This window comes from Ranitomeya variabilis, chromosome 2, assembly GCF_051348905.1.
Source record: "Ranitomeya variabilis isolate aRanVar5 chromosome 2, aRanVar5.hap1, whole genome shotgun sequence".
Taxonomy (NCBI): domain Eukaryota; kingdom Metazoa; phylum Chordata; class Amphibia; order Anura; family Dendrobatidae; genus Ranitomeya; species Ranitomeya variabilis.
Window position 1 is genome coordinate 180,342,260 of NC_135233.1, and position 24,587 is coordinate 180,366,846.

Consider the following 24,587-nt stretch of genomic DNA (forward strand, 5'->3'; position numbering starts at 1 on the left):
ATCTAACCTTGCTGAAAGATATGCAATTGGTCTTTGTTTCCCTGCATGCTTCTGGGTAAGAACTCCTGTAGCATGGGAATCAACTTCTGCAGCCATAAGCTGAAATGGTTTTGTGTAGTCTGGTAGCCCTAACGCTGGAGCTGAAACAAGGGCATCTTTTAATTGTTGGAACGAAATCTGACCTTCTTTTGTCAACAAATAAGGTTCACTTTTTACACAGTCATACAGTGGTTGCATTAGTTGACTGGCATGTATAATCCATTGTCTACAATGAGACACTATTCCTAAAAATGCTCGTAGCTGTTTATGATTTCTAGGCTCATTCATCTGTCTTATTGCTTCAGTTCTTTGAGGTGTAAGATGCTTTTTACCTTGAGAAATGCAATGACCCAAGAAGACCACTTTGGTCTGACAAACTTGTAGCTTTTGTCTATTCACTTTACATCCTTCTTTTTCTAGAAAACATAGTAAACTCACAGTGGACCTTTCTGCAGTTTCTAGATCTGGGCAGCAAAGTAGTAGGTCATCCACATACTGCAAAATTACTACCTGTGATTCAGGTTCAAACCTTTGAAGAACTGTTTGTAGGGCATTTGAATAAAGAGTAGGGGAGTGTATCATTCCCTGTGGAAGGCGTGTCCACGCCAACTGTTTGCCCTTAAATGTAAATGCAAACAAATGCCAACTATCTTGGTGTAAAGGAACCGAGAAAAATGCATTTGAAAGATCTATTACAGTAAACACTTGAGAACTGGCTGGTATCTGTGATAGTAACGTATGAGGATTGGGTACAACTGGGGTGATTGGATCTAGAACTTTGTTTATTTCTCTTAGATCATGTACCATACGATATTTGGGCATAGAACCCTTATCAAGAGTTCTCTTCTTGACTGGATACAGAGGGGTATTAGCAGGTGATTGGATTTCCACTAAAACTCCTTTTTCTCTGTAACCCTCTATTTGTTTTGTAATTGCTAATTCCTGCTGGGCACTCACAGGGTATTGTCTGAGCTGTGGGAGAACAGTTCCTGGTTGCACAGATAATTTTACAGGAGAGATATGCAATAATCCCACATCAGTGTCACCCTGTGCCCACAGTGTTTCTGGGACCGTTGAGAGGTCTAGATCTGTGGTGTACTCTTTTTCTTCAGTATAATCCTCAAAAGCCTGAATTCTGACATATTGTTCTAATGTTTCTGCATCATCAGGGATAGTCAGCATAACTGTACCATCTTCCCTAAAATTGATGTTAGCTTCTAATTTCTTTAGTACATCAGTTCCTAACAGACATGTTGGGGCACCTCTGGCATACAAAAATCTGGATGCAAAACATTTAGGTCCTAACGAGACCTCTAGGGGCACAGTATATGGCAGTGTTCGAATTACCCCATCATAACCCTCAGCAAAAGTTGTTTGTTCTGAAATATCTTCCGGATTCGGAAGAAAATCTTGATTCAAAATTGAGGAAGTTGCACCTGTATCTATCAAAAATGGAATCTCTCTCCCCCCCACATTCACCTGTATCATAGGTCTTCTAGCTGGTAGGGAAGTTTGTAACACATCGAGTCAATCTGAATCTGGTATGGGACCATCTATGATGGTAGATTTCTGCTGGTTGTCCGTTTGGGGAGGGTTATTTCTGGGAACAAATTTGCCTGACTTTATATCTGCCAACTTCTTAATGCACTCTCTTTGGAAATGACCTGGCTTTTTACAGTAGTGGCAAGGAAAATTGTGTCTCACTCTTCCTCCTGTATTAGCTTGTGCTATTCTAACAGGCTTACGATTCTCTCTCATATCCATGGCTATTCCTAAACATCGTTGTTTCACAATATTTGGTTGTTCAATCGTTCTCCAATCTGGAGTAGAGGATTTAAATTTTTCTCTGATTTTCGGATCTAGCCCCTCTATTAATTGTTTTGTAAAAAGTCTCCTTACTGAAGCATCAGTCAAATCCAATCCTTCATCCCTAAAGCTATTTTCTAGTTCTTGACTATATTCTTCAATACTTTGCCCAAATTTCTGCATAATCACACCTGTAGACCCCCTTTCCCTCTGTTTTCCTCTCATGAAAATTATTAATGCCTCTGTGAACTGGGTACCTGATGCTTCTGTCTGTAAGGCACCCCCTTCTGCCACTGGTCTATTGGGCTGTAGGTGTGTCAATAATTCCTGAAAAAGTCCGGGGGACATTTTCATTCTACATAATTCTTCCCCGTCCGCCCAGACCCCAGCATGAGTCTGCATGATTTGTTGTATATACTGCGCAAACCTTATGGGGTATTGAGTGGGATCCGGTGCATTATGCAAGAGTGACATACCCTCAGCAGGGGACCAAGGAAAGTATTGTCTGGTCTGATGATATCTGGTGTTCATTACTCCTCCTTCACCAGGTTCCCTAAAGGGTCTTGGTACTACCCTAACAGGGGCAAGTACAGTGCCATATCTAGGTGTACCACAGGCTAGGCAATCATTTCTCCAATCTGGATTTTGTTGTCCACAGTGTGAACATTCCCATCCTCCTACCCCACCAAGATTGGGATACAAGGCTGGAAATTGTTTTCCTCCTTCTGCTCTTCCAGATGGTACAAATGATTGGGCTTTTGGATCTAGGTAAGGTGGCGGGATTATGTCACAACTTTTTCCCTTCCCCATGATCCATTTGGAAGTGTCTGGATCATACTTCCAATTCTCCTCTTTAGCTGTTTTTGAGACCTCTATCATACAGTGTATGATTTCTTCCCACCCATTGTCTTTGATAATTCCACCTCGTTCTTTACTCAGTCTTTCCCATTCTGTACTGAACATAAGTGCTTCTGAAATTCCCAATTTTTCTCTTACCCTTCTAATCTGCCTTCTGACTGTCTTTCCACATCTTTCCTGTATGATATCTGCTGCTTCCACTTGTCCTAAGACAGTTTTGGTCTGTTTATTTCCCATTTTTCTTTTCAATATTAGCTATGACTACCCTAGGTGACGTTTGGACAACCACTTCCTCTGTTGGTGGCGTCTCATTGCCTTCTCTCCTAAGGAGCTAAAATATTGAAAGGCTCGTCTGCTCCGTTTCTTCTAATATGCAGGACGTACTTAAGTGCTATTATGCACACAAACAGACCCAGCAACACCATACAGATCACAAAACTTTCTGTGTCAGTTAGCATACTTGTCCCAGGCTCATGAAACCGCGTCCTGGGCTCATTCTATCACACCTTATCCAGGGAATGTAGAAACAAGTTCTATAGGAGAGTCAAGCATGGGCAGAGGTCTCCCCAAAAGGACACAACCACATGACCCAGTTAGGCTGACTTCACCAATAACCTTGTTCTAACAATCGTGGCTTATTGTTCTACGTACTTCTATTCTTCTTTCACAACATGTCACAACCTTCACACTGCTCACACACTGCCAGGGACTAGACTCATAAATCTATACAATATGGTAACCCGAGTTCTATAGGTATCTACTCACTACTAGACTAACCCAGCGTGACACGGCTCATAGAGATCTTTCGGATAATACAGGGCAGATAAAAGAGAACTAATAATGTCTCTTACCTGGCCAGGTTTTTTAGTTCATTTGCCGTCCATTATCCCAGATCTCCGTTGTCCGTATCCGCAGGTAAATCTCGAGCAAATACTCTCGCCTCGGGTCCCTGTTCGGGCGGCCAAGAAATGTTGAGTCCTTTTCCGTCCCTGGCTTCCAGGATGCAGAGATCCAAGTAATGACACGCAGCACAGAGGTTGTGTGATCATATACAGGAGTAGCCCAGGAGCTCGCCTCTGACTCACTGGGCGCTCACCCCTCCTTTTTATATAGCAAAAAGTTTAGACATTTACAGACATGCGTACAAGCACTCATATTTCACTATCACTTACAAAAACAGTCTATACCAGAGATAAGGCACGGCTTCTGGTATTTAGGTAAGAGGTTACAATTACAAGAAGAAATGCACCCGTGATTAGTTCCATAAAAGGAAATGTCAACTTTGCTCTAGTTTCTTGCAATAAGCCAGATGTAACAGGAGAAAGACACAAAGGATTCTTTCAGTCTGATCTCCACACTCTTGTCCCTGACAAAAGTGAGATTTGTGATGGTGTTTCACTGTTTCATTGCAGCCATTTGGTAAATTAAAAAAGTTCATTTTTTTCCTCATTAATGTACACTCTACACCCCATTTTGACTGAAAAACCCCCAGAAATATAGTAATTTTCTCTATCGCTTCGTTGGGGGACACGGGAACCATGGGTATATGCTCTGCTGCCACTAGGAGACTGACATTATGCAAATAAAAAGCTAGCTCCTCCTCTGCAGTATACACCCTACCGGCTGGCACTAGGTTAATCAGTTTTAGCTTCGTGTCAGTAGGAGGTGGACACGGGTCTTTTTTTAGACCCATATCTACTTCAGTGTGCGCTGTTTATTTTCAGGTACCACTGAGGGATACAGCGTGAACAGTCACTGCCGTACTCCCACAAAGAGGCTATGAGTACGGCGTGTACTGCCATCCCGTATCCTCATATGTCTACTCGGCAAGACCCCAGCCCCTAACACAGAAGCGTGTTTAGGTGATCCGATCGTCGGTCCTGCCTCCGTCTCTCACCCACATGCCCACCAGAGCCTGTCAGTTTGAGGAGATGCGGATGTCCCGCAACGCAGGATTATTGGACGTCCGATCTTTCTTGGATGGGGAAGTACTTTCTCACTCTCGCTCCAGGTGCGGCGAAGAAGATCAAAGAAGAGAAGATCGAAGAAGAAAGAAGATCAAAGAAAATAAAAATGTTTTTCCTCTATTTTAAGTGACGTGGATGCCGCGTCCAGCAGAGGCCGCAGGGGAACCCCTTAATTCAGGTTGCCTTTGCAGCGTTTTAGGACTCGCGCTGCTCCCCTGTGCTCCGGCGGTCATCAGATGTAATCTAGGTCCCGTCGTCTCCCGGGCCTAGCTGCAGAGTTGGGCATTATGGGCCTTTCTCCTTTAGTTTTGGGGGTATTGGGGGCTCCACGCATTCTTTTGCGATGTTTTTAGATCCCTCCGCGCTGCTCCCCCATGCTTCGGTGGTCACCAACTGCAATCTAGGTCCCGGCTTCACTCGGGCCTAGCTGCAGTGCTGGCTCCGTCCCTCTCATTCCTGCTCTTCGGGTGGGCTTTTTTCCTGCCGGCGCTTAGCTCTGCTCCCCTCGGCTTCATCTCTCTGTATGGAGCAGGTGCCATTTTGCTGCTCCTGGACCTGGCGCTTGGCTCCTCCTCCCTCTTCCGGCTTTAGAGCAGGCCTTTCAGCGTGCGCTTTTTTCCCCTCCTGAACCTGGGCACCCTCTTGCGGCCACCATTTTTCTGTGTTGTGGATCTGGATAGTGCCCTCTTCCTGCGGAACCTCCTCTTCCTAGCACAACAGCCTGGAAGCTGAATACAGAACGACTGCACGTACTATGAGTAGCTGCTCTGCAGTCTGACACTCTACTCTGCATCTCTCTGTCCCTTAACCTTTCTGGCATCAGTTAGTGGGTCTGCTCATCACGCCTAATTCTAAGGGAGAGTGCTCTCGTCCTCCCACCTCCTCTTCTTCCTCCTCTTTGCCTGCTCTTCGTGCAAATACAAGCTTCCCTAAAGTCAGTCCTCTCCCCTCTGTCAGGACTGCAGCAACCCCACTGTGCCCTCCGTCCAGGAGTCGTCTTCTGTCCTACATGAGAGCGAGGCCCCTATTCCAGGGTGGGCTTCCTCTCTGTCAGACTGTGGCAGACCTCACCAAGATGTCCCAGACCCTATTTCCGTACTTGAAATGTTGCCCCTTAAGACTTCCGTAGTTGCTAGTGCGTTACAGGAATCACCGTCTGGGCCCTCCAACACAGACCACAAGAGATCCAGACAGGAGCGCTGTTCTATGTCCTCCCACTCCATCTCGCCCCCTGGTCTTTTCTGGCGGTCTGCCTCTTCCTGATCCTCCTCTCCCGATTCAGGTGAGCTGTTTTCTGACGCACAAACAGGATGATTCGTTCCTGGATTCGGAACAAACCTCCAACGTGAGGGATATAGTCCAGAGCCTCATTGTTGCGGTCAACCAGACCAAGCATCAAGGACACCTCTACGGAACCCACAGATCAGGCGGTTTCATTTAGACTGTCTAAACCACCTTCCAAGGTCTTCTCATAAATAATTTGAGGAGGTATTTGCCAGGGAAAGAGAGAACCCAACCAGACTCTTTCAAAGTAGGAAGTACCTCAGCGTCCTGTATCCCTTTTCTCCCGAGCTCTCCGCCAACTGGACAGCTTCTCCAGCCATGGACTCGCCAGTTTCCAGACTGTCCACCAACACGGTCCTCCCCCTTACTAATGGAGCATCCCTCAAGGATGCCAAGGACAGAATTTATAGAATGCTTTGCAAAATCAGCCTTCGTAGCGGCCGCTTGTGCATTATGTCCGGCTTTTGCTTCTGGTTAGGTCTTTAAATCCATAGCCAGATGGGCCAAGCAACTGTCAGGGCATTCTTGCTGGAGCTCGACCGGAGGATCTGGCTGATCTCGCCGATCAGATTTCTCATGCAGGGAGGTACTTGGTATCTGCCTCCATGGATGCCGCGTCTTGTTCAGCTCAGACGTCCAGCAATATCGTCGCTATCTGATGGACTATTTGGCTTAAGCCTGGCAGGCAGACTTGTCGTCAAAAAAGTCCCTTACCAGCCTGCCTTTCCAGGGGTCACGTCTGTTCGGCTCCATGTTGGACCAAATTATTAAGGGCGCCACCGGGAGCTTGAGTTCCTTTCTCCTCCAGCACAAACCTCGCCTTTCGTCCCGTTCAGTTTTGCGACGACTGAGGAGGTTTCGCACCAGCAGAGGCTGCAGGCTTGCCAGGTTAGGAAGAAAGTTTCCTTTAAACCCACCCCTTTCAGGCATTCCTGTTACTCCCAAGGTAGATCGCTCAGGCCTGGACAAGGCAGATCTTCCTCGGCTTGACTCGTATCGTGATCCCAGTGTATCTCCCAGGCTGGGTGGTTGTCTCCTTTATTTATTTTTTCCCAGAGACGTTTGGCTCTCCTCACTGGAGGACGGGGGAGGTCAGGGAGGTTGTATCCTCAGAATACAAAATAGAGTTCGCTTTGCAACCCCCGAGATCGATTCTTTGAATCCTGTCCACCAAGAGATCCTTCTCTGGTTACGGGTTTCTTTGTGTAAATCACCTCCCTTTTCAGTTCGGGGGTAATCGTTCCCATCCCAGACCGGGAACGTTTCACAGGTTTCTATTCAAACCTGTTTTTGGTGCCGAAAAAAGACGGTGCGGTTTGGCCCTCCTGGATCTCAAGTTACTGAACAAAAGGGTCCGCCTGTGGCATTTCAGGATGGAATCCCTTCGTTCAGTAACTGCTTCCATGGAAGCGCAGGAATTCCTGTGCTCCGTAGACATCAAAGACGCTTATCTTCATGTCCCTATTTTCCCAGGGTATCAGATACCTGCGTTTTGTGGTACAGCACTACCATTTCCAGTTTGTTGCCCTGCCATTCAGACTCGCAACCGCTCCCAGGGTTTTCACAAAAATCATGGCAGCGTTGATGGCCATTTTGAGGATCAAAAGTTTAGTGCTCTTGCCTCATCTTAATGATATCCTCATAAAGGCTCCGTCTTTTTCTCAGGTCCAGGAAAGTGTGGCCATCGTTCTCGATACCCTGTCCCATTTCGGGTGGCTTGTCAACAGGAAAAAGTCCTGCCTTGTTCCGACTCAGCGCCTGATTTTTCTAGGCATGCTGTTCAACACCTGTCAGACAAGGGTTTTCCTTCCCAAAGAGAAGAGAGCTATCCTCCAGCAGGGAGTTCTCTCTCTACAGGGCCCTCGGTTTCCTTCCTTCTGCTCAGCTATGAAGGTCTTTAAAGAGGATGGTGGCAGCACCGGAGGCGATCCCATTCGCCCAATTCCACTCAAGACCACTTCAGCAGGCCATCCTTTCATAGAGGGACAGGTCTGTCCTCTCCCTGGATTGTCCGATTCGTCTCTCTTCCCGAGTCAAACTGTCTCTCAATTTGGGTGTCGTATTTCGCCATCTGTCCAGGGACGTTGGTCGGCAGAGGAATCATCTCTGCCAATCTACATCCTCGAGATAAGGGCCATTCTTCTGTCCATCCGTCACTGGGAAAGGCTTCTCAGGGAGTTCAGACGGACAATGCCACGGCGGTGTCATATGTCAATCACCAGGGAGGGACTCTGAATTTCTTGGCGTTGGCTGAGGTATCCAAGATCTTCCTCTGGGCAGAGGCGACTGTTCCTATGATATCCGCAGTGCATATTCCCGGCGTGGACAACTGGGCCGCCGATTTTCTGAGTCGCGAGAGTCTCGCGGCAGGAGAGTGGTTCCTTCATCAGGAGTCTTCCATCAGATTTGCCTTCGATGGGGATCTCCAAACATGGACCTCATGGCGTCCCGGCTGAACAGGTAGGTTACATGGTTCGTTTCCAGGTCCTGCGATCCTCTTGCGTTAGGTGCCGATTCTCTGGCCACTCCCTGGTCGCAGTTCGTGCTTCCCTATGTTTCCTCCCCTTCCCCTTCTTCCTAGGCTGTTGAAGATGATCAAGGCGGAGGGGGGTGCCCGTCATTCTGATCGCATCGGATTGGCCCAGAAGGTCTTGGGTCGCAGAGGTAGTCAATCTTCTCGTGGACGCCCCCTGGAGGCTCCCAGACAGGCCGGATCTTCTGTCCCAAGGACCGATTTGCCTCCAGAATTCTCGGTCGCTCAATTTGAGTGGCTGTTAAAATCGCTGTTCTGTTCTGAGAGTGTCCAGATTTTCTGATTTGGTGATTCACACCATGATCAAGGCCAGGAAGCTGGCATCTTCCAGGGTCTATTACATTGTGTTACAAAGGTTTTGTCCCTTTGACAATTTTGAGTGTTCCAGATAGATTTTTTTTTTCATGCTAATTTCAGAAATGACTTCAGATTTTTGCGATCACTAAAGTTTTTGAGAAATGATAAGAAACATTATTATAATCTGTTATATTTCTAAAAACACGGATTACTCTGCGCAACAGATTTCAGGGAAGTTCTTGTCCCCTGAGAAAATGTTATTGCATCTTATAGATTTTGATATGCTGAACATGAATATGTGCTCCAAAGGTCTGTCACGTGAGGTTTTTAACCCCTTCATGACTGGAGCGGTTTCATTTTTTCGCTCCGCTTTCCAGAGCCATAACTTTTTTATTTTTCCGGCAATATGGCCGTGTGAGGGCTTGTTTCGTTTTCGTTTACAAAACACGTTTGAACAATTGCTTTTGTTGCTGACATCGAAGCACATGTATGTAGTGTCTTAAACTTCATAATGTAGACTGTAAACTGTTTATTAACCCCTTACTGACAGCTGACGGAATTGTAAATTTGCTGGCAGTATCCAATGCTTTGAGGTGGGCTCCGGCGGTGAGCCCACCTCAAAGCCTCGACATGTCAGCTGTTTTTAACAGCTGACATGTGCCCGCAATAGGCGCGGGCAGAATCGCGATCCGCCCGTGCCTATTAACCCCTTAATCCCATATGACGTACTATCCCGTCAAGGTGAGCTGGGACTTAATTCCCAGTGACGGGGTAGTACGTCATATGCGATCGTCCGCGCTCACGGGGGGAGCGCGGCCGGGTGTCAGCTGACTATCGCAGCTGACATCCGGCACTATGTGCCAGGAGCGGTCACGGACCGCCCCCGGCACATTAACCCCCGGCACACTGCGATCAAACATGATCGCAGTGTACCGGCGGTACAGGGAAGCATCGCGCAGGGAGGGGGCTCCCTGCGTGCTTCCCTGAGATGATCGGTACAAGGTGATGTACTCACCTTGTACCAAGCGTCTCCTCCCTGCAGTCCCCGGATCCAAAATGGCCGCGGGGCTGCATCCGGGTCCTGCAGGGAGAACTTCCGGGTGCAGACCAGGCTCTGGTAAGCCTGCACTGCTGTATGTCAGATCGCCAGAGTGCTGTGCAAACTGTCAGATCGGCGATCTGTGATGTCCCCCCGCCCCCGGGACAAAGTAAAAAAAGTAAAAAAAAAAAAAAAAATTTCCACATGTGTTAAAAAAATAAAATAAAAAAAAAGATTCCTAAATAAAGAAAAAAAATATATATTATTCCCATAAATACATTTCTTTATCTAAAAAAAACAAAAAAACAGTACGACCAAACGTATAAAACTGTCCCACTAGTTAACCCCTTCGGTGAACACCGTAAGGAAAAAAAAAAAAAAAAAACGAGCCAAAAAACAACGCTTTATTGTCATACCGCCAAACAAAAAGTGGAATAACACGCGATCAAAAAGACGGATATAAATAACCATGGTACCGCTGAAAACGTCATCTTGTCCCGCAAAAAACGAGCCACCATACAGCATCATAAGCAAGAAAATAAAGTTATAGTCCTCAAAATAAAGCGATGCCAAAATAATTATTTTTTCTATAAAATAGCTTTTATCGTATAAAAGTGCCAAAACATAAAAAAATGATATAAATGAGGTATCGCTGTAATCGTACTGACCCGAAGAATAAATCTGCTTTATCAATTTTACCAAACGTGGAACGGTATAAACGCCTCCCCGAAAAGAAATTCATGAATAGCTGGTTTTTGGTCATTCTTCCTCACAAAAATCGGAATAAAAAGTGATCAAAAACTGTCACGTGTCCGAAAATGTTACCAATAAAAACGTCAACTCGTCCTGCAAAAAACAAGACCTCACATGACTCTGTGGACCAAAATATGGAAAAATTATAGGTCTCAAAATGTGGAGACGCAACAACTTTTTTAAAAAGCGTCTTTTAGTGTGTGACAGCTGCCAATCATAAAAATCCAATATAAAAAAACGCTATAAAAGTAAATCAAACCCCCCTTCATCACCCCCTTAGTTAGGGAAAAATAATAAAATTACATTTTATTTTTTATTTTTATTAGGGCTAGGGTTAGGGCTAGGGTTAGGGTTGGAGCTAAAGTTAGGGTTAGGGTTGGGGCTAGGGTTAGGGTTGGGGCTAAAGTTAGGGTTGGGGCTAAAGTTAGGGTTGGGGCTAAAGTTAGGGTTGGGGCTAAAGTTAGGGTTGGGGCTAAAGTTAGGGTTGGGGCTAAAGTTAGGGTTGGGGCTAAAGTTAGGGTTGGGGCTAAAGTTAGGGTTGGGGCTAAAGTTAGGGTTGGGGCTAAAGTTAGGGTTGGGGCTAAAGTTAGGGTTGGGGCTAAAGTTAGGGTTGGGGCTAAAGTTAGGGTTGGGGCTAAAGTTAGGGTTGGGGCTAAAGTTAGGGTTGGGGCTAAAGTTAGGGTTGGGGCTAAAGTTAGGGTTGGGGCTAAAGTTAGGGTTGGGGCTAAAGTTAGGGTTGGGGCTAAAGTTAGGGTTGGGGCTAAAGTTAGGGTTGGGGCTAAAGTTAGGGTTGGGGCTAAAGTTAGGGTTGGGGCTAAAGTTAGGGTTGGGGCTAAAGTTAGGGTTGGGGCTAAAGTTAGGGTTGGGGCTAAAGTTAGGGTTGGGGCTAAAGTTAGGGTTGGGGCTAAAGTTAGGGTTGGGGCTAAAGTTAGGGTTGGGGCTAAAGTTAGGGTTGGGGCTAAAGTTAGGGTTGGGGCTAAAGTTAGGGTTGGGGCTAAAGTTAGGGTTGGGGCTAAAGTTAGGGTTGGGGCTAAAGTTAGGGTTGGGGCTAAAGTTAGGGTTGGGGCTAAAGTTAGGGTTGGGGCTAAAGTTAGGGTTGGGGCTAAAGTTAGGGTTGGGGCTAAAGTTAGGGTTGGGGCTAAAGTTAGGGTTGGGGCTAAAGTTAGGGTTGGGGCTAAAGTTAGGGTTGGGGCTAAAGTTAGGGTTGGGGCTAAAGTTAGGGTTGGGGCTAAAGTTAGGGTTAGGGTTGGGGCTAAAGTTAGGGTTAGGGTTGGGGCTAAAGTTAGGGTTAGGGTTGGGGCTAAAGTTAGGGTTGGGGCTAAAGTTAGGGTTAGGGTTGGGGCTAAAGTTAGGGTTAGGGTTGGGGCTAAAGTTAGGGTTAGGGTTGGGGCTACGGTTGGGATTAGGGTTGGGATTTGAATTAGGGGGGTGTCAGGGTTAGGGGTGTGGTTAGGGGTACCGTTGGGATTAGGGTTAGGGGTGTGTTTGGATTAGGGTTTCAGGTAGAATTGGGAGTTTCCAATGTTCAGGCACATCAGGGGCGCTCCAAACGCGACATGGCGTCCGATCTCCATTCCAGCCAATTCTGCGTTGAAAAAAGTGCTCCTTCCCTTCCGAGCTCTCCCGTGCGCCCAAACAGGGGTTTACCCCAACATATGGGGTATCAGCGTACTCGGGACAAATTGGACAACAACTTTTGATGTCCAAGTTCTCTTGTTATCCTTGGTAAAATAAAAATTTGGGGAGCTAAAAATCATTTTTGTGGAAAATACAAAACTGGGGGCTAAAAAAACTTTTGTGGAAAAAAAAAAAAAAAAATTTATTTTCACGGCTCTGCGTTCTAAACTGTAGTGAAACACTTGTTGGGTCAAAGTGCTCACCACACATCTAGATAAGTTCCTTAAGACCCTACTTTACAAAATGGTGTCACTTGTGGGGGGTTTCAATGGTCCCTAAAAAAAAAAATGGTGTTGTAAAATGAGAAATTTCTGGTCAACTTTTAACCCTTATAACTCCCTAACAAAAAAAAATTTTGGTTCCAAAATTGTGCTGATGTAAAGTAGACATGTGGGAAATGTTGCTTATTAAGTATTTTGCGTGACCTATCTCTGTGATTTAAGGGCATAAAAATTCAAAGTTGAAAAATTGCGAAATTTTCAAAATTTTCGCCAAATTTCCGTTTTTCACAAACGCAAGTTATATCGAAGAAATTTTACCACTAACATGAAATACAATATCTCACGAGAAAACAATGTCAGAATCGCCAAGATCCGTTGAAGCGTTCCAGAGTTATAACCTCCTAAAGGGACAGTGGTCAGAATTGTAAAAATTGGCCTGGTCATTAACGTGCAAACCACCCTCGGGGGTTAAGTAGTCAAATGCCGCTGTTAATCTCAGACAGCGGGCATTTAAATTCACTTCCGGTTGTGGGTCTGGAAATACACGCAGCGATGACCCCCGTCATTTGATCGGGGGTCATCGCTGTGTTGCCATCACAACCAGAGGTCTCCTCGAGACCTCTATGGTTGTTGATGGCAGATTGCTATGAGCGCCAGCCTGTGGTCGGTGCTCATAGCAAGCCTGTAATTCTGCTGCATAGAGGTGATCTGAGCCTCACCTCTATGTAGCAGAGGCGATCACGCTATGGCAGCTTCTAGCCTCCTATGGAGGCTATTGAAGCATGCCAAACGTATAAAAAGTGTTACTTTTGGAGCACATATTCGTGTTCAGCATATCAAAATCTATAAGATACAAGAAAATTTTCTCAGGGGGCAAGAACGTCCCTGAAATTTGTTGCGCAGTGTTATCTGACCTGGAAAGCCTATTTCTGCTGGTGTGAGTCTATTGACATTCCACCGGTCATTTTCTCTCCCTTCAATTTTGGCATTTCTCCAGGCAGGACTTGACGCTGGCCTTGCCCTTGCTAAAGGGTCAGGTATCAGCCCTTTCCATTCTTTTCCAGAAGACCTTAGGTTCTGACCTGAGCGGAAGGCTTTCTTAAAGGAGTAGCGCATGCTGCTTCCCCATTCCGGACTCCTGTGGACCCCTGGTACCTCAATCTTGTTCTCGAGACCCTGAGGAGTTCTCCCTTTGAACCTCTGAGAGGTTTCCCTGTCCGTTCTGTCCAGGAAGGTCGCGTTTCTTGTCGCCATCACCTCCATTAGGCGCGTATCGGAGTTGGCGGCTCATTCCAGCCTCCCCCCCCCCCCCCCTTCTTGGTTCTTCACCAGAATAAGGTGGTTTTGCGGCCTTTGCCTTCCTTCCTTCCAAAGGTGATGTCCACCTTTCACCTGAATGAGGATATTGTCCACCCTTCCTTTTTGTCATGCTCCGACTTATTCTCTGGAGCGTTCACTGAACAGGTTAGACCTGGTCAGGGCGGTGAGGATCTATCTGGCAAGGACTGCCCCCTTTAGGAAGACGGACTCTCTATTCGTCATTCCAGATGGTGCGCGAAGAGGCCTTCCAGTCTCCAAGGCTACGATTGTTATCTGGATAGGAACTGCAATTTCGGATGCTTACCGGGTCAAGAACAGAGTGCCTCCCCCTGTAAACCCCGGGTACTGAAAGGAAAGCAGGATGATCTGTACTTACCTTGATTTGCGGTGATGCGCCCTCTGCTGGATGTCCTCATGAACTGGAGCCTTGGAAAAGTTCCCACGCTCGAGTTCATATGAGGACATCCAGCAATACAATACAATAGCAAGGTGACATTAACCCTTCATTACCCCATATCCCACCGCTACACGGGAGTGGGAAGAGGGAGGCCAAGTGCCAGAATAGGCGCATCTTCCAGATGTGCCTTTTCTGGGGTGGCTGGGGGCAGATGTTTGTAGCCAGGGGGGCCAATAACCATGGACCCTCTCTAGGCTATTAATATCTGCCCTCAGTCACTGGCTTTACCACTCTGGCGGAGAAAATTGCGTGGGAGCCCACGCCAATTTTTTCCGCCATTTAACCATTTATTTTAGCAGCTACAGTGCCCAAATTTTGCACATACACACTACTAACATTAGTAGTGTGGAATATGCCAAAAAAAAGGGGATATGAGATGGTTTACTGTATGTAAACCATGTCTCATATGTCGGGTTTGTGAAGGAGAAATGAAAAGCCGGCAATTGAATTACCGGCTTTTCACTAACACCGCTGCGTATTTCTCGCAAGTCACACTGCTGGTCCGTGTGTAATCCGTATTTTTCTCGCCCCCATAGACTTTCATTGGAGATTTTTTCTGTGCAATACGGTGACAAACGCAGCATGCTGCGATTTTCTACGGCTGTACAAGACTGTATATTACGGATGCGTAATATACGGCAGATAGGAGCTGGGCCATAGAGAATCATTGGGCCGTGTGCAATGTGTATTTTACGGACGTAGTTTATGCGCTCATACGTCCGTATAACTCGCTAGTGTGAGGCCGTCCTTAGTGTCAGTTCAAAAATCTTGATTTCAGATCTGCTCAGCTTGTGGTCTAAGGCCATGTTCACACTTTGCGGTTTTTACCGCGGATCCGCGGCGATTTTGATGCTGCGGGTCCGCAGCAGTTTCCATTGCGTTTACATTAACATGTAAACCCTATGGAAACCGCAAACCGCAGTGCACATGCTGCGGGAAAAACCGTGCAGAAACGCAGCGGTTTAAAACCCGCAGCATGTCACTTCTTTGTGCAGAATCGCTGCGATTCTGCACCCATAGAAATGCATTGAACCGCTTACTTCCCGCATGGGGCTGTGCCCACTTTGCGGGAAGTAAGCGGATAATGCGCGGTTGCTACCCGGGGTGGAGGAGAGGAGACTCTCCTCCAGGCCCTGGGAAGCATAAATAGTGTAAAAAAAAAAAAAAAAAAAGAATTAAAATAAAAAATGTTATACTCACCTCTCGGCGCTGCCCGCGGCCGTCCAGTCTTCGGTTTGCTGTGCGATCAGGACCTGCGGTGACGTCGCGGTCACATGACCGTGATGACGCCGCGGTCACATGACCGTGACGTCACAAAGGTCCTTCTCGGCACAGCAGCTTTGGAATCGGACCGCCGAGTGCAGCGCCGAGGAGATCGCGACGTCAGAGGGTGAGTATAACTAATTTTTATTATTTTTATCATTACTATTGATGCTGCATATTGCTGCATATGCAGCATCAATAGTACAGGAGTAATCCTGCAGCGGAAACCGCGGAACAAACCGCGTTAAATCTGCAGGGATAACCGCAACGGTTTTGCCCTGCAGATTTATTAATTCCGCTGCGGGATAAACCCGCAGAGCACACCGCAAAGTGTGCACATGGCCTAACAGTGTGGGGTCTAGATTTACCAAATAATCCATGATTGCTAGATATTACTGTATTATTTTATTATGTTTCCACTTAGAAGCAGGAGAGGTCAGAGGAGAAGCTTTGTTAGGGCTGAGGATGACCAGGGGTGGACAGTGACTGCAGAGCAGATGACGGGCAGCAGCTCGGGTCTCCAGAGGCCATATTCACACCAAATCTTATCACCCAGGCAACTCCTCAAATGGAGGGAGAAAAATATTCTTACCATCCAGTCCATGTATTGTACAAACCAGGACTACGGGGAGGAGGAGGAGAGTTTGTGAAAACCTCGGTTACAGGAAGCAGAACCCATCACACGGACTCAGCAATACCGGACTGTCATCCCATGTAGTGGAAATAAAGACAGTGACGTCCATGAAGTGGTAGAAGGCGGCACAAGATCGGCAATGGATGACACAACTGGCTATGTGACCTGTGAATATGATCAGCGCTGGCGGCTACTGGACTCTCCAAAGATTGTGAAAATGAAGACGTAGAAAGGACTTTTTTGCACCTTCTGGTCCAGCGCCGTCCTTTGTGTATCCAAGAAAACCAGACATTGTAAAAGTGAACAAAAATCAGATATAACTCAGGTGGAGCCGAGCACCATGACAGGCCGCACATACTCTGACACAAAAGGAAACGGCCATTGCTAGTGAGCGCTTATGGGCAAGATGACATTTCACCCACTAGAAGGGACACATTGATGATAACAGGCCTGTGTAAAAACCTACTATTATTTGTTTGATTAGTTCATATTTTATAGTACGAGGATTTAACTACTGTACTATTCTTCTTAAACACTCCAGAAATGACATGGTTAGTGATATAGTAGAAAAAAAATTGTTCCATGTATAAATAGGTGGTAGAAATATTGGTTCTTTTAATCTTGTTTTTAACATAATTAGGACGAGACTGTATTTAGAAAACCACACTTGAGGATGTGATCACCTTTTATCTTTTGGCTTGTTCAATGAATTCAGGTTGAAAATGCTGACCAAGTTGTGTTATGATGATTAAGATGTATTTGTTCTGGCACTTCGGTATTTGTTTTTTGTGTTTCTTTATTGTTACATATAAATGTTGAATGCAATAACTTGTAATTTGAAAAGAAAAAAGGAAGAAACTCACACAAACATAAAATCAGATGATTCAAGGCTTAAAAAAAAATACAAATGTGATAGATCCCAAGTTGAATCCCTGTACAAATATAAACAAGGACACAAGTAACACACATGCATGTTTTCACAATTTTAAAACATACGTTTTTTTCAGAATTGCGCATCAAAATTTTTAATTTGATTTCTCCAAAACAAAATATAAAGAAACATAGTCTTGTGACATATCAAATGAAAGCCGGTACCGTTCTGAGAACAATGATGCCTCTCCCACCTCTATATCTTAATTCTAGCCCGAGATATGATAAAAAATGTAAAGCCATACCAGGTCAAAATCCATGCTTTTTCAAAACTTTAAAAATCTGTAAAAAATTAACTGAAGAAAAAAATTCTAAACTTTTAATTTGTAATTAACTAAAGTTGTACTTCATAAAAACAAAAAATAAAAAAAATCTTTAAGACGTAAGGTAAAAAAAAATTCATATTTGGATCACTTGATATGGAATGACCCCTGAGGGGCTTCTGTCGGGCCACTCTGCCATAAAGGCCCGACTGGTGGAGGGCTGCAGTGATAGTTGACTTTGTGGAACTTTCTCCCTACTCCATCTCTGGAGCTCAACCACAGTGATCTTGGGGTTCTTTACCTCTCTCATCGTGGCTCTTCTCCCATGATTGTTCAGTTTGGCTGGACGGCCAGGTTCCATTTAAGGATTATGGAGGCCACTGTGCTCTTAGGAACCTTGAGTACTGCAGAAATTCTTTTGTAACCATGGCCAGATCTGTGCCTTGCCACAATTCTCTGAGCTTCTTGGCCAGTTCCTTTGACCTCATGATTCTCATTTGGTCTTACATGCACTGTGAGCTGTGATGTCTTATATAGACAGGTGTGTGCCTTTCCAAATCAAGTCCTATCAGTCTAGTTAAACACAGCTGGACTCCAATGAAGGAGTAAAACCATCTCAAGGAGGATCACAAGGAAATGGACAGCATGTGACTTAAATGAGTGTCTGAGCAAAGTTTCTGAATACTTATGACCATGTGATATTTCAGTTTTTCTTTTTTATTAAATTTCCAAAAATGTCAACATTTCTGTTTTGTTTTTTCTTTTCAGTCAAGATGGGGTGCAGATTGTACATTAATGTGAAAAAATGAACTTTTTTGAATTTACCAAATGGCTGCAATGAAACAGTGAAATATTTAAAGGGGTCTGAATACTTTCTGTACCCTCTGTAAATTAGTTTGCAATATAAAGTGATGGTGAACTCTAGGCATTCTTAGTTACAATCTTGGTTGTCCTAGTGTTGTAGCTCTCATACTGCATTATTTGTTTTAAGACTCTGCACTACTTAAAGAATACGGGATCATCTTTGAATGAAGAAATTCCGGATGGTTATAATAGGTGCTTAGTAGCTGGTCTCCTCTCTCCAAGACTTGCTGATGTTCAGCCTTCCAGCCTCACTCATGTAAGAACCCTTTACTGCCATGTTATAATTTGCTTCCTAGAAATTTCTGTCTTTACAGCTTTTATTTAATACTTAGGAAGAACAGCTACAAGCTGTGTTATCCGCTGCCATTGAAACTAGCTCCATCAGTCTTCTAACCCGTTGTATCAAGCAATGGATTGAAGAAGGTAAATGTATGCACATTTATATTTGTGTAAAATATGCTGTTTTGACTTTTCTTACCTAATTCTGACCTGTGTAATTCACTTTTAAGAGCAACCCAGGTCTTCTCCAAACCTTCGCTTTGTGCTTGAATGGACGTGGGATAAAGTGGTCCTTACGAAATCCAATTTTGACAGAACTTGTAAGTTTTTATATTTTGTTTTTTGTAAGCATAAAGTACATGAGAAAATGGCTTTCAGTTTCAACAATTAAAGGAGTTATGTCAGTTCTTGTAAAATGTATGTTTTATTAAATACTTGTTATCCATTAACAAATATTAATTAATTAACGTAATTAATTACGTCAAAGGTGGTGTCCCTGCCTTTGATGTGTGCAGAGGTGCTCCGCCCATGACTGTTAACCTGTTAAGTCCCGCTGTCAATTACGGACGGCAGTATTTAACACATGCCAGCCGCACGCGCGTCATTCATCCCACCTGTCACGTGATTGCGGTGCTCCAATAAGTTGTCATGACAGCTGGGGGTCTGCTGCTGACCCCGGGCTTGTCATTGTGAATATTATGCGAACGCTGACTAGCATTTATTGGAGATCGTCATTTCTGCAATAGATGCTGGAGCATGTCAGTAAGAGGCAATCACATTTTTTTTAAACTTTTTTTTCTTAGAAATATCGGATATTTTTTTTCACCACTTACCGTAAATAGAAAAAAAAACAAAACATACGTTTGATAGCTGCATACTTGTACTGACCTGAGGGTTCATATTGCCAGGTCAGTTTTACCATATAGTGAACATGGTAAATAAATGTAAAAAAAAAAAAATTAATAAATAAAATTGTGGAATTGCACTTTTTTGCAATTTCATCGTATTTACAATTTTTTCCCCGTTTTCCAGTACAACTCGTTCAGTAAAAACCAAACCCTCATACCGCTATACCCTATTTACAGAAATTAAAAAAGTTGTTTCTTTCGGAGAAGTGGAGGTAAAAACAAAAGCGCAAAAATGTATAATCGCAGGATCATGAAGGGGTTGTCCAACAGTAAAATATGTATTTTATTTTTCAGGCCATAATGGCTTTAAAAAAAAAAAAAAAAATGGAGGCGATCTTGCCATTGCACCCAGCTCTGGTGGTTTGTTGCCAGCTCTGGAAGCAGTACTGGCTACATTCTGGAGTCACAGGTTTGCTACAACTTGATATTCTGCAGTGCTCAGGTGACTAAAAAGAGACTCATCGGAGTCACAATCATTGACGTGCTCTTCTAGTTACCTGGCCTCTGCAATCAATCGCAGGATGCAGTGCGGTCCTGTGACTTTGTGAGCAGAGTGCTGGAAAATTAGTATGTCTCCGTTTATTATTGTAAACCTATCCATGCCTTTAAAAAAAAAAAATCACTGTTGGATAATTTGTTTTGAGGAAACTTTATTTGCCTTTTTCATTTGACATTTCTCATGAAATGTGTAAACAGCTAGCCGGTTTCATTACCCCAACAAAAGAACAGACACATTCATTTATAAATTAAACAGATATTTTCAGGGGGTGTAAGGGTATGTGTCCACGTTCAGGATTGCATCAGGATTTGGTCAGGATTTAACATCAGTATTTGTAAGCCAAAACCAGGAGTGGAACAAATAGAGGAAGAGTATAATACATATGCACCACTTCTGCATTTATCACCCACTCCTGGTTTTGGCTTACAAATACTGATGTAAAATCCTGACCAAATCCTGATGCAATCCTGAACGTGGACACATACCCTAACAGTGCCTCCCAAAACTTTATTTAAAATGCTTTAAAAACTTAGGGATCAGTATAGCCTTGCATTTCTTTTAGTCTATGTTCCCACAATGAGTGTTTGTTGAGTTTTTTTTTTCACTGTTTATTTTTGAAAAATCGCAAGTAACCTATTTTACAAAATGGGTGGAGAAATGGTGCAGAAATTCTGAATATCAAAAAACACACCAAAATTCCATTGTGGGAATGTAACCTTTAAAAAATAAATACATAAATAATAATGTTGTATCTATAGTCACCGAATGGGAACCTTCATTTACACTTGTTTTACATACATAATATGAAAATCTGTTCTGGTCATGTAGTGATCATAGACAAGGGCTTGTTGTAGCAAAGCTGTGATATCTCTACTGTATTAAAATAACCCCATGTGTGATTGTAATGCAGAACTGGAATAGTTCTTTTATGGTATAAGGGGTAACGTTCTCCTTTGTGGAGAGTGGCATGCTGGCCCTGGCATGCCAATGTAAGGAGGCAATTTGCCTCTTCAGAGTGGAAAAGGACTAGAACTTTACAGCGCCACCTATTGGAAGCAGTGATCCAACAAGTCATTATCGACTCTTTAACAAGCCTTGCAATGTGACTTCAGATAAAAACAACACCCTGAAGCACCGTGTTGGCAAATTGAGATTCTTATTTAGCTTCTATTCAAGGTCACATTGCAAGACTCCTTAAAGGGTCGATACTGACTTGTAGGATTTAACAAGTGGCGCTATAGAGTTCTAGTCCACTTCCTCTCTGAAAAGGCAATTTGCATATTTTTTTATGGTAAACATTCATATGGCAAATAATCAGATAACGTGTTCTTTCCTGCAGGTACACCACTTTTTGATGGTTCCTGCAATTTCATTGATTCTCAGACACTGCAGTCTCTACAACACTGCCAGCTTCGCCTCAGTAACCTTACAGCGGTCTTGAACTGTTTTAGGAAAGAGGCCAAAGAGCTCACAAAGCAAGGTACACAAAGTCCTACCTAACGCATCTGTGTTTTGTTTTTATTTTTTCCCTAACAACTTGAACGATGATAATTAAAATATAAACATGCTTGAATTTTAACCGTGCCTATCATTAAAGCACCACTCCAGTGTGTTTTTTTTTGTTTTTGGTTTTTTTTTGTATTTTTTTTTTTTAAGAGACCTGGAGTAGCTCTTTGAATGTAAGCCCCCTACCCCTGTTCTTATACTCACCCTCCGGAGGCTTCAGATTTTACCCATGCCAGCCCGCAGTGCCATCTTGTGAGTGCAGCTTCTGACTGCCTGGAAGTCAGAAGCTACTTGACGATGCAGTCTGAGAGCCAGAAAAAGGCTCTCATCAACTTGCATTGAGAAGTGTCCTCCACTCCATGAAACACTGGAGCAGCCTGCAGGTCACTTTTCGCCGAACACTGACTGGAGCAATGCTGTAAAACCATGAAGGCGGCAGCTGGTGAGTATGGCTGTGTGCACATGATGCGGAATTAGTGCGGATCCGCAGCGGATTTTTCCACACAGAAACGCTGCAGTTCCGCACAGTGATTTACAGTACAATTGGATAATAAAAAGCTTTGCTAATGGTGCGGAAAAACCCACATGAAAACCGCTGCGGAACAAAAGTAGCAGCGTGCTACTTATTTTGTGCGGAACTGCAGCTTTTCTGACCCCTTGCATAATTGATATCCGCAGGGGTAAAAAATGCAGAGAATCCGCATCAAAAACGCAGAAAATCCGCGGCAAATCCGCACCTGCGTTTTCTGCCAGGAGATGCGGATTTTGTGCCGAAAATTCTGCACCCCAATCCACAACGTGTGCACATTGCCTATGAGACGGCAGGGGAATTACATACAATGCACCACTGCTGTGGTGCAATAAAAACAGCTGCGAGGCATGTGAAGAGGTCCAGGGACCCATGCTGTCCGTCCCCGCACCCTTATCGCTGTGATTGGTCAGTGACTGACCGATCATAGCATGATCGCTCATGCCCGATCAGTGCATCAGTCCAGCTCTGCCAGTGGCTGAGCATCTGCACTAACAGCCAGGAGCTGTGTCAGAGCCGCCCCTGGCTGTTAACCCCCTAAATGCTGCGATCGAGCGGGGGGGGCAGATGGACAGGAGCTCTCTGCCTTCAGATCGGCGTCCCCGTGACATCATCATGGGGCCCCCGGGTCATCAAGCTACAGAAAGCTCATAGCATGGTGTCTGAATCTTTCAGTATATGTATAATGCACTACAATGCTAGGGCATTGCAATTTATTATACCTGCAATCAAAGTGAAATATCATAAATCATAAAGGGACTAGGTAAAAAATAAGGGAAAATACAAATTTAAAAATATATATAAAAATATTACAAATTAATGAATACAAATCAACTACTAAATGCACATTTTTATGTAAAAAAAAAAATAAAAATTAAACAATTAAAAGTACACGTTTGGTATCGTCGTGTCCGTAAACATCCGATCCATAAGTCATGCTGTAAAAAAAAAAAAAAAAAAAGTAGCAAACTATGCTTTATCATCATACCCCTTGGAAAAAGTGGAATGAAACTCGATGAAAGACGAATGCATATAAAAATAGTATCACTGAAAACGCCATCTTGTCCTGCAAAAAAACTAGCCACCATATAGCTCCATCAGCAGGATAAGTAAGTTATAGCTCTCAGAATAAAGCAATACAAGAATATCAGAATAAAGCAATGCAAGAATATCAGAATAAAGCAATGCAAGAATATCAGAATAAAGCAATACAAGAATATCAGAATAAAGCAATGCAAGAATATCAGAATAAAGCAATGCAAGAATATCAGAATAAAGCAATGCAAGAATATCAGAATAAAGCAATACAAGAATATCAGAATAAAGCAATTCAAGAATATCAGAACAAAGCAATGCAAGAATATCAGAACAAAGCAATGCAAGAATATCAGAATAAAGCAATGCAAGAATATCAGAACAAAGCAATGCAAGAATATCAGAATAAAGCAATGCAAGAATATCAGAATAAAGCAATTCAAGAATATCAGAATAAAGCAATGCAAGAATATCAGAATAAAGCAATGCAAGAATATCAGAATAAAGCAATACAAGAATATCAGAATAAAGCAATTCAAGAATATCAGAACAAAGCAATGCAAGAATATCAGAACAAAGCAATGCAAGAATATCAGAATAAAGCAATGCAAGAATATCAGAACAAAGCAATGCAAGAATATCAGAATAAAGCAATGCAAGAATATCAGAATAAAGCAATGCAAGAATATCAGAACAAAGCAATGCAAGAATATCAGAACAAAGCAATGCAAGAATATCAGAACAAAGCAATGCAAGAATATCAGAACAAAGCAATGCAAGAATATCAGAACAAAGCAATGCAAGAATATCAGAACAAAGCAATGCAAGAATATCAGAATAAAGCAATGCAAGAATATCAGAATAAAGCAATGCAAGAATAATTTTTTTCTATAGAAGTTTTTATTGTGTAAAAGCGCCAAAACACAAAAAATATAAATGTTGCATCGCTGTAATTATACTGATATGAAGAATAAAACTGACTTGTCAATTTTACCACAATCAGAACGGAGAAAAACAGAGAGTAATTCCTGAATTGCTGGTTTTTGTGCTTTCTGCCTCCACAAAAATCGGAATAGAAAGCAAACAAAAAATGTCATGTGCCCGAAAATGGTACCAATGAAAAATTCAGCTTGTTCCGCGAAAAACAAGCCCTCACATGACTGTTGGCCAAAATATAAAAATATTATAGCTCTCAAAGTATGGCAATGCAAAAACTTCTTGCAAAAGGTGTCTTTTAACCCCTTCACCCCCGGAGCTTTTTCCGTTTTCGTTTTTCGCTCCCCTCCTTCCCAGAGCCATAACTTTTTTATTTTTCCGTCAATTTGGCCATGTGAGGGCTTATTTTTTGCGGGACGAGTTGTACTTTTGAACGACATCATTGGTTTTAGCATGTCGTGTACTAGAAAACAGGAAAAAAATTCCAAGTGCAGTGAAATTGCAAAAAAAGTGCAATCCCACACTTGTTTTTTGCTTGCCTATTTTGCTAGGTTCACTAAATGCTAAAACTGACCTGCCATTATGATTCTCCAGGTCACTACGAGTTCATAGACACCTAACATGACTAGGTTATTTTTCACCTAAGTGGTGAAAAAAATTTCCAAACTTTGCAAAAAACAAAACAAAATT

The 24,587-nt window shown here is 43.7% G+C and overlaps 1 protein-coding gene across 8 annotated transcripts in view; it reads left to right on the top strand.

The window, feature by feature from the left end:
* AHCTF1 (AT-hook containing transcription factor 1) overlaps positions 1–24,587 on the top strand; it is a 215,027-nt gene that overhangs the window by 66,564 nt on the left and 123,876 nt on the right. For all 8 annotated transcript variants that reach the window (XR_013221111.1, XM_077283248.1, XM_077283249.1 and 5 more), the window contains 4 exons: positions 18,333–18,461; positions 18,538–18,628; positions 18,715–18,804; positions 21,231–21,371. Coding sequence is in view for 7 of the 8 variants with exons in the window: in XM_077283248.1 (XP_077139363.1) it covers positions 18,333–18,461; positions 18,538–18,628; positions 18,715–18,804; positions 21,231–21,371 (451 nt within the window). In the remaining variant the exon portion in view is untranslated. The remainder of the gene's footprint in view (positions 1–18,332; positions 18,462–18,537; positions 18,629–18,714; positions 18,805–21,230; positions 21,372–24,587) is intronic.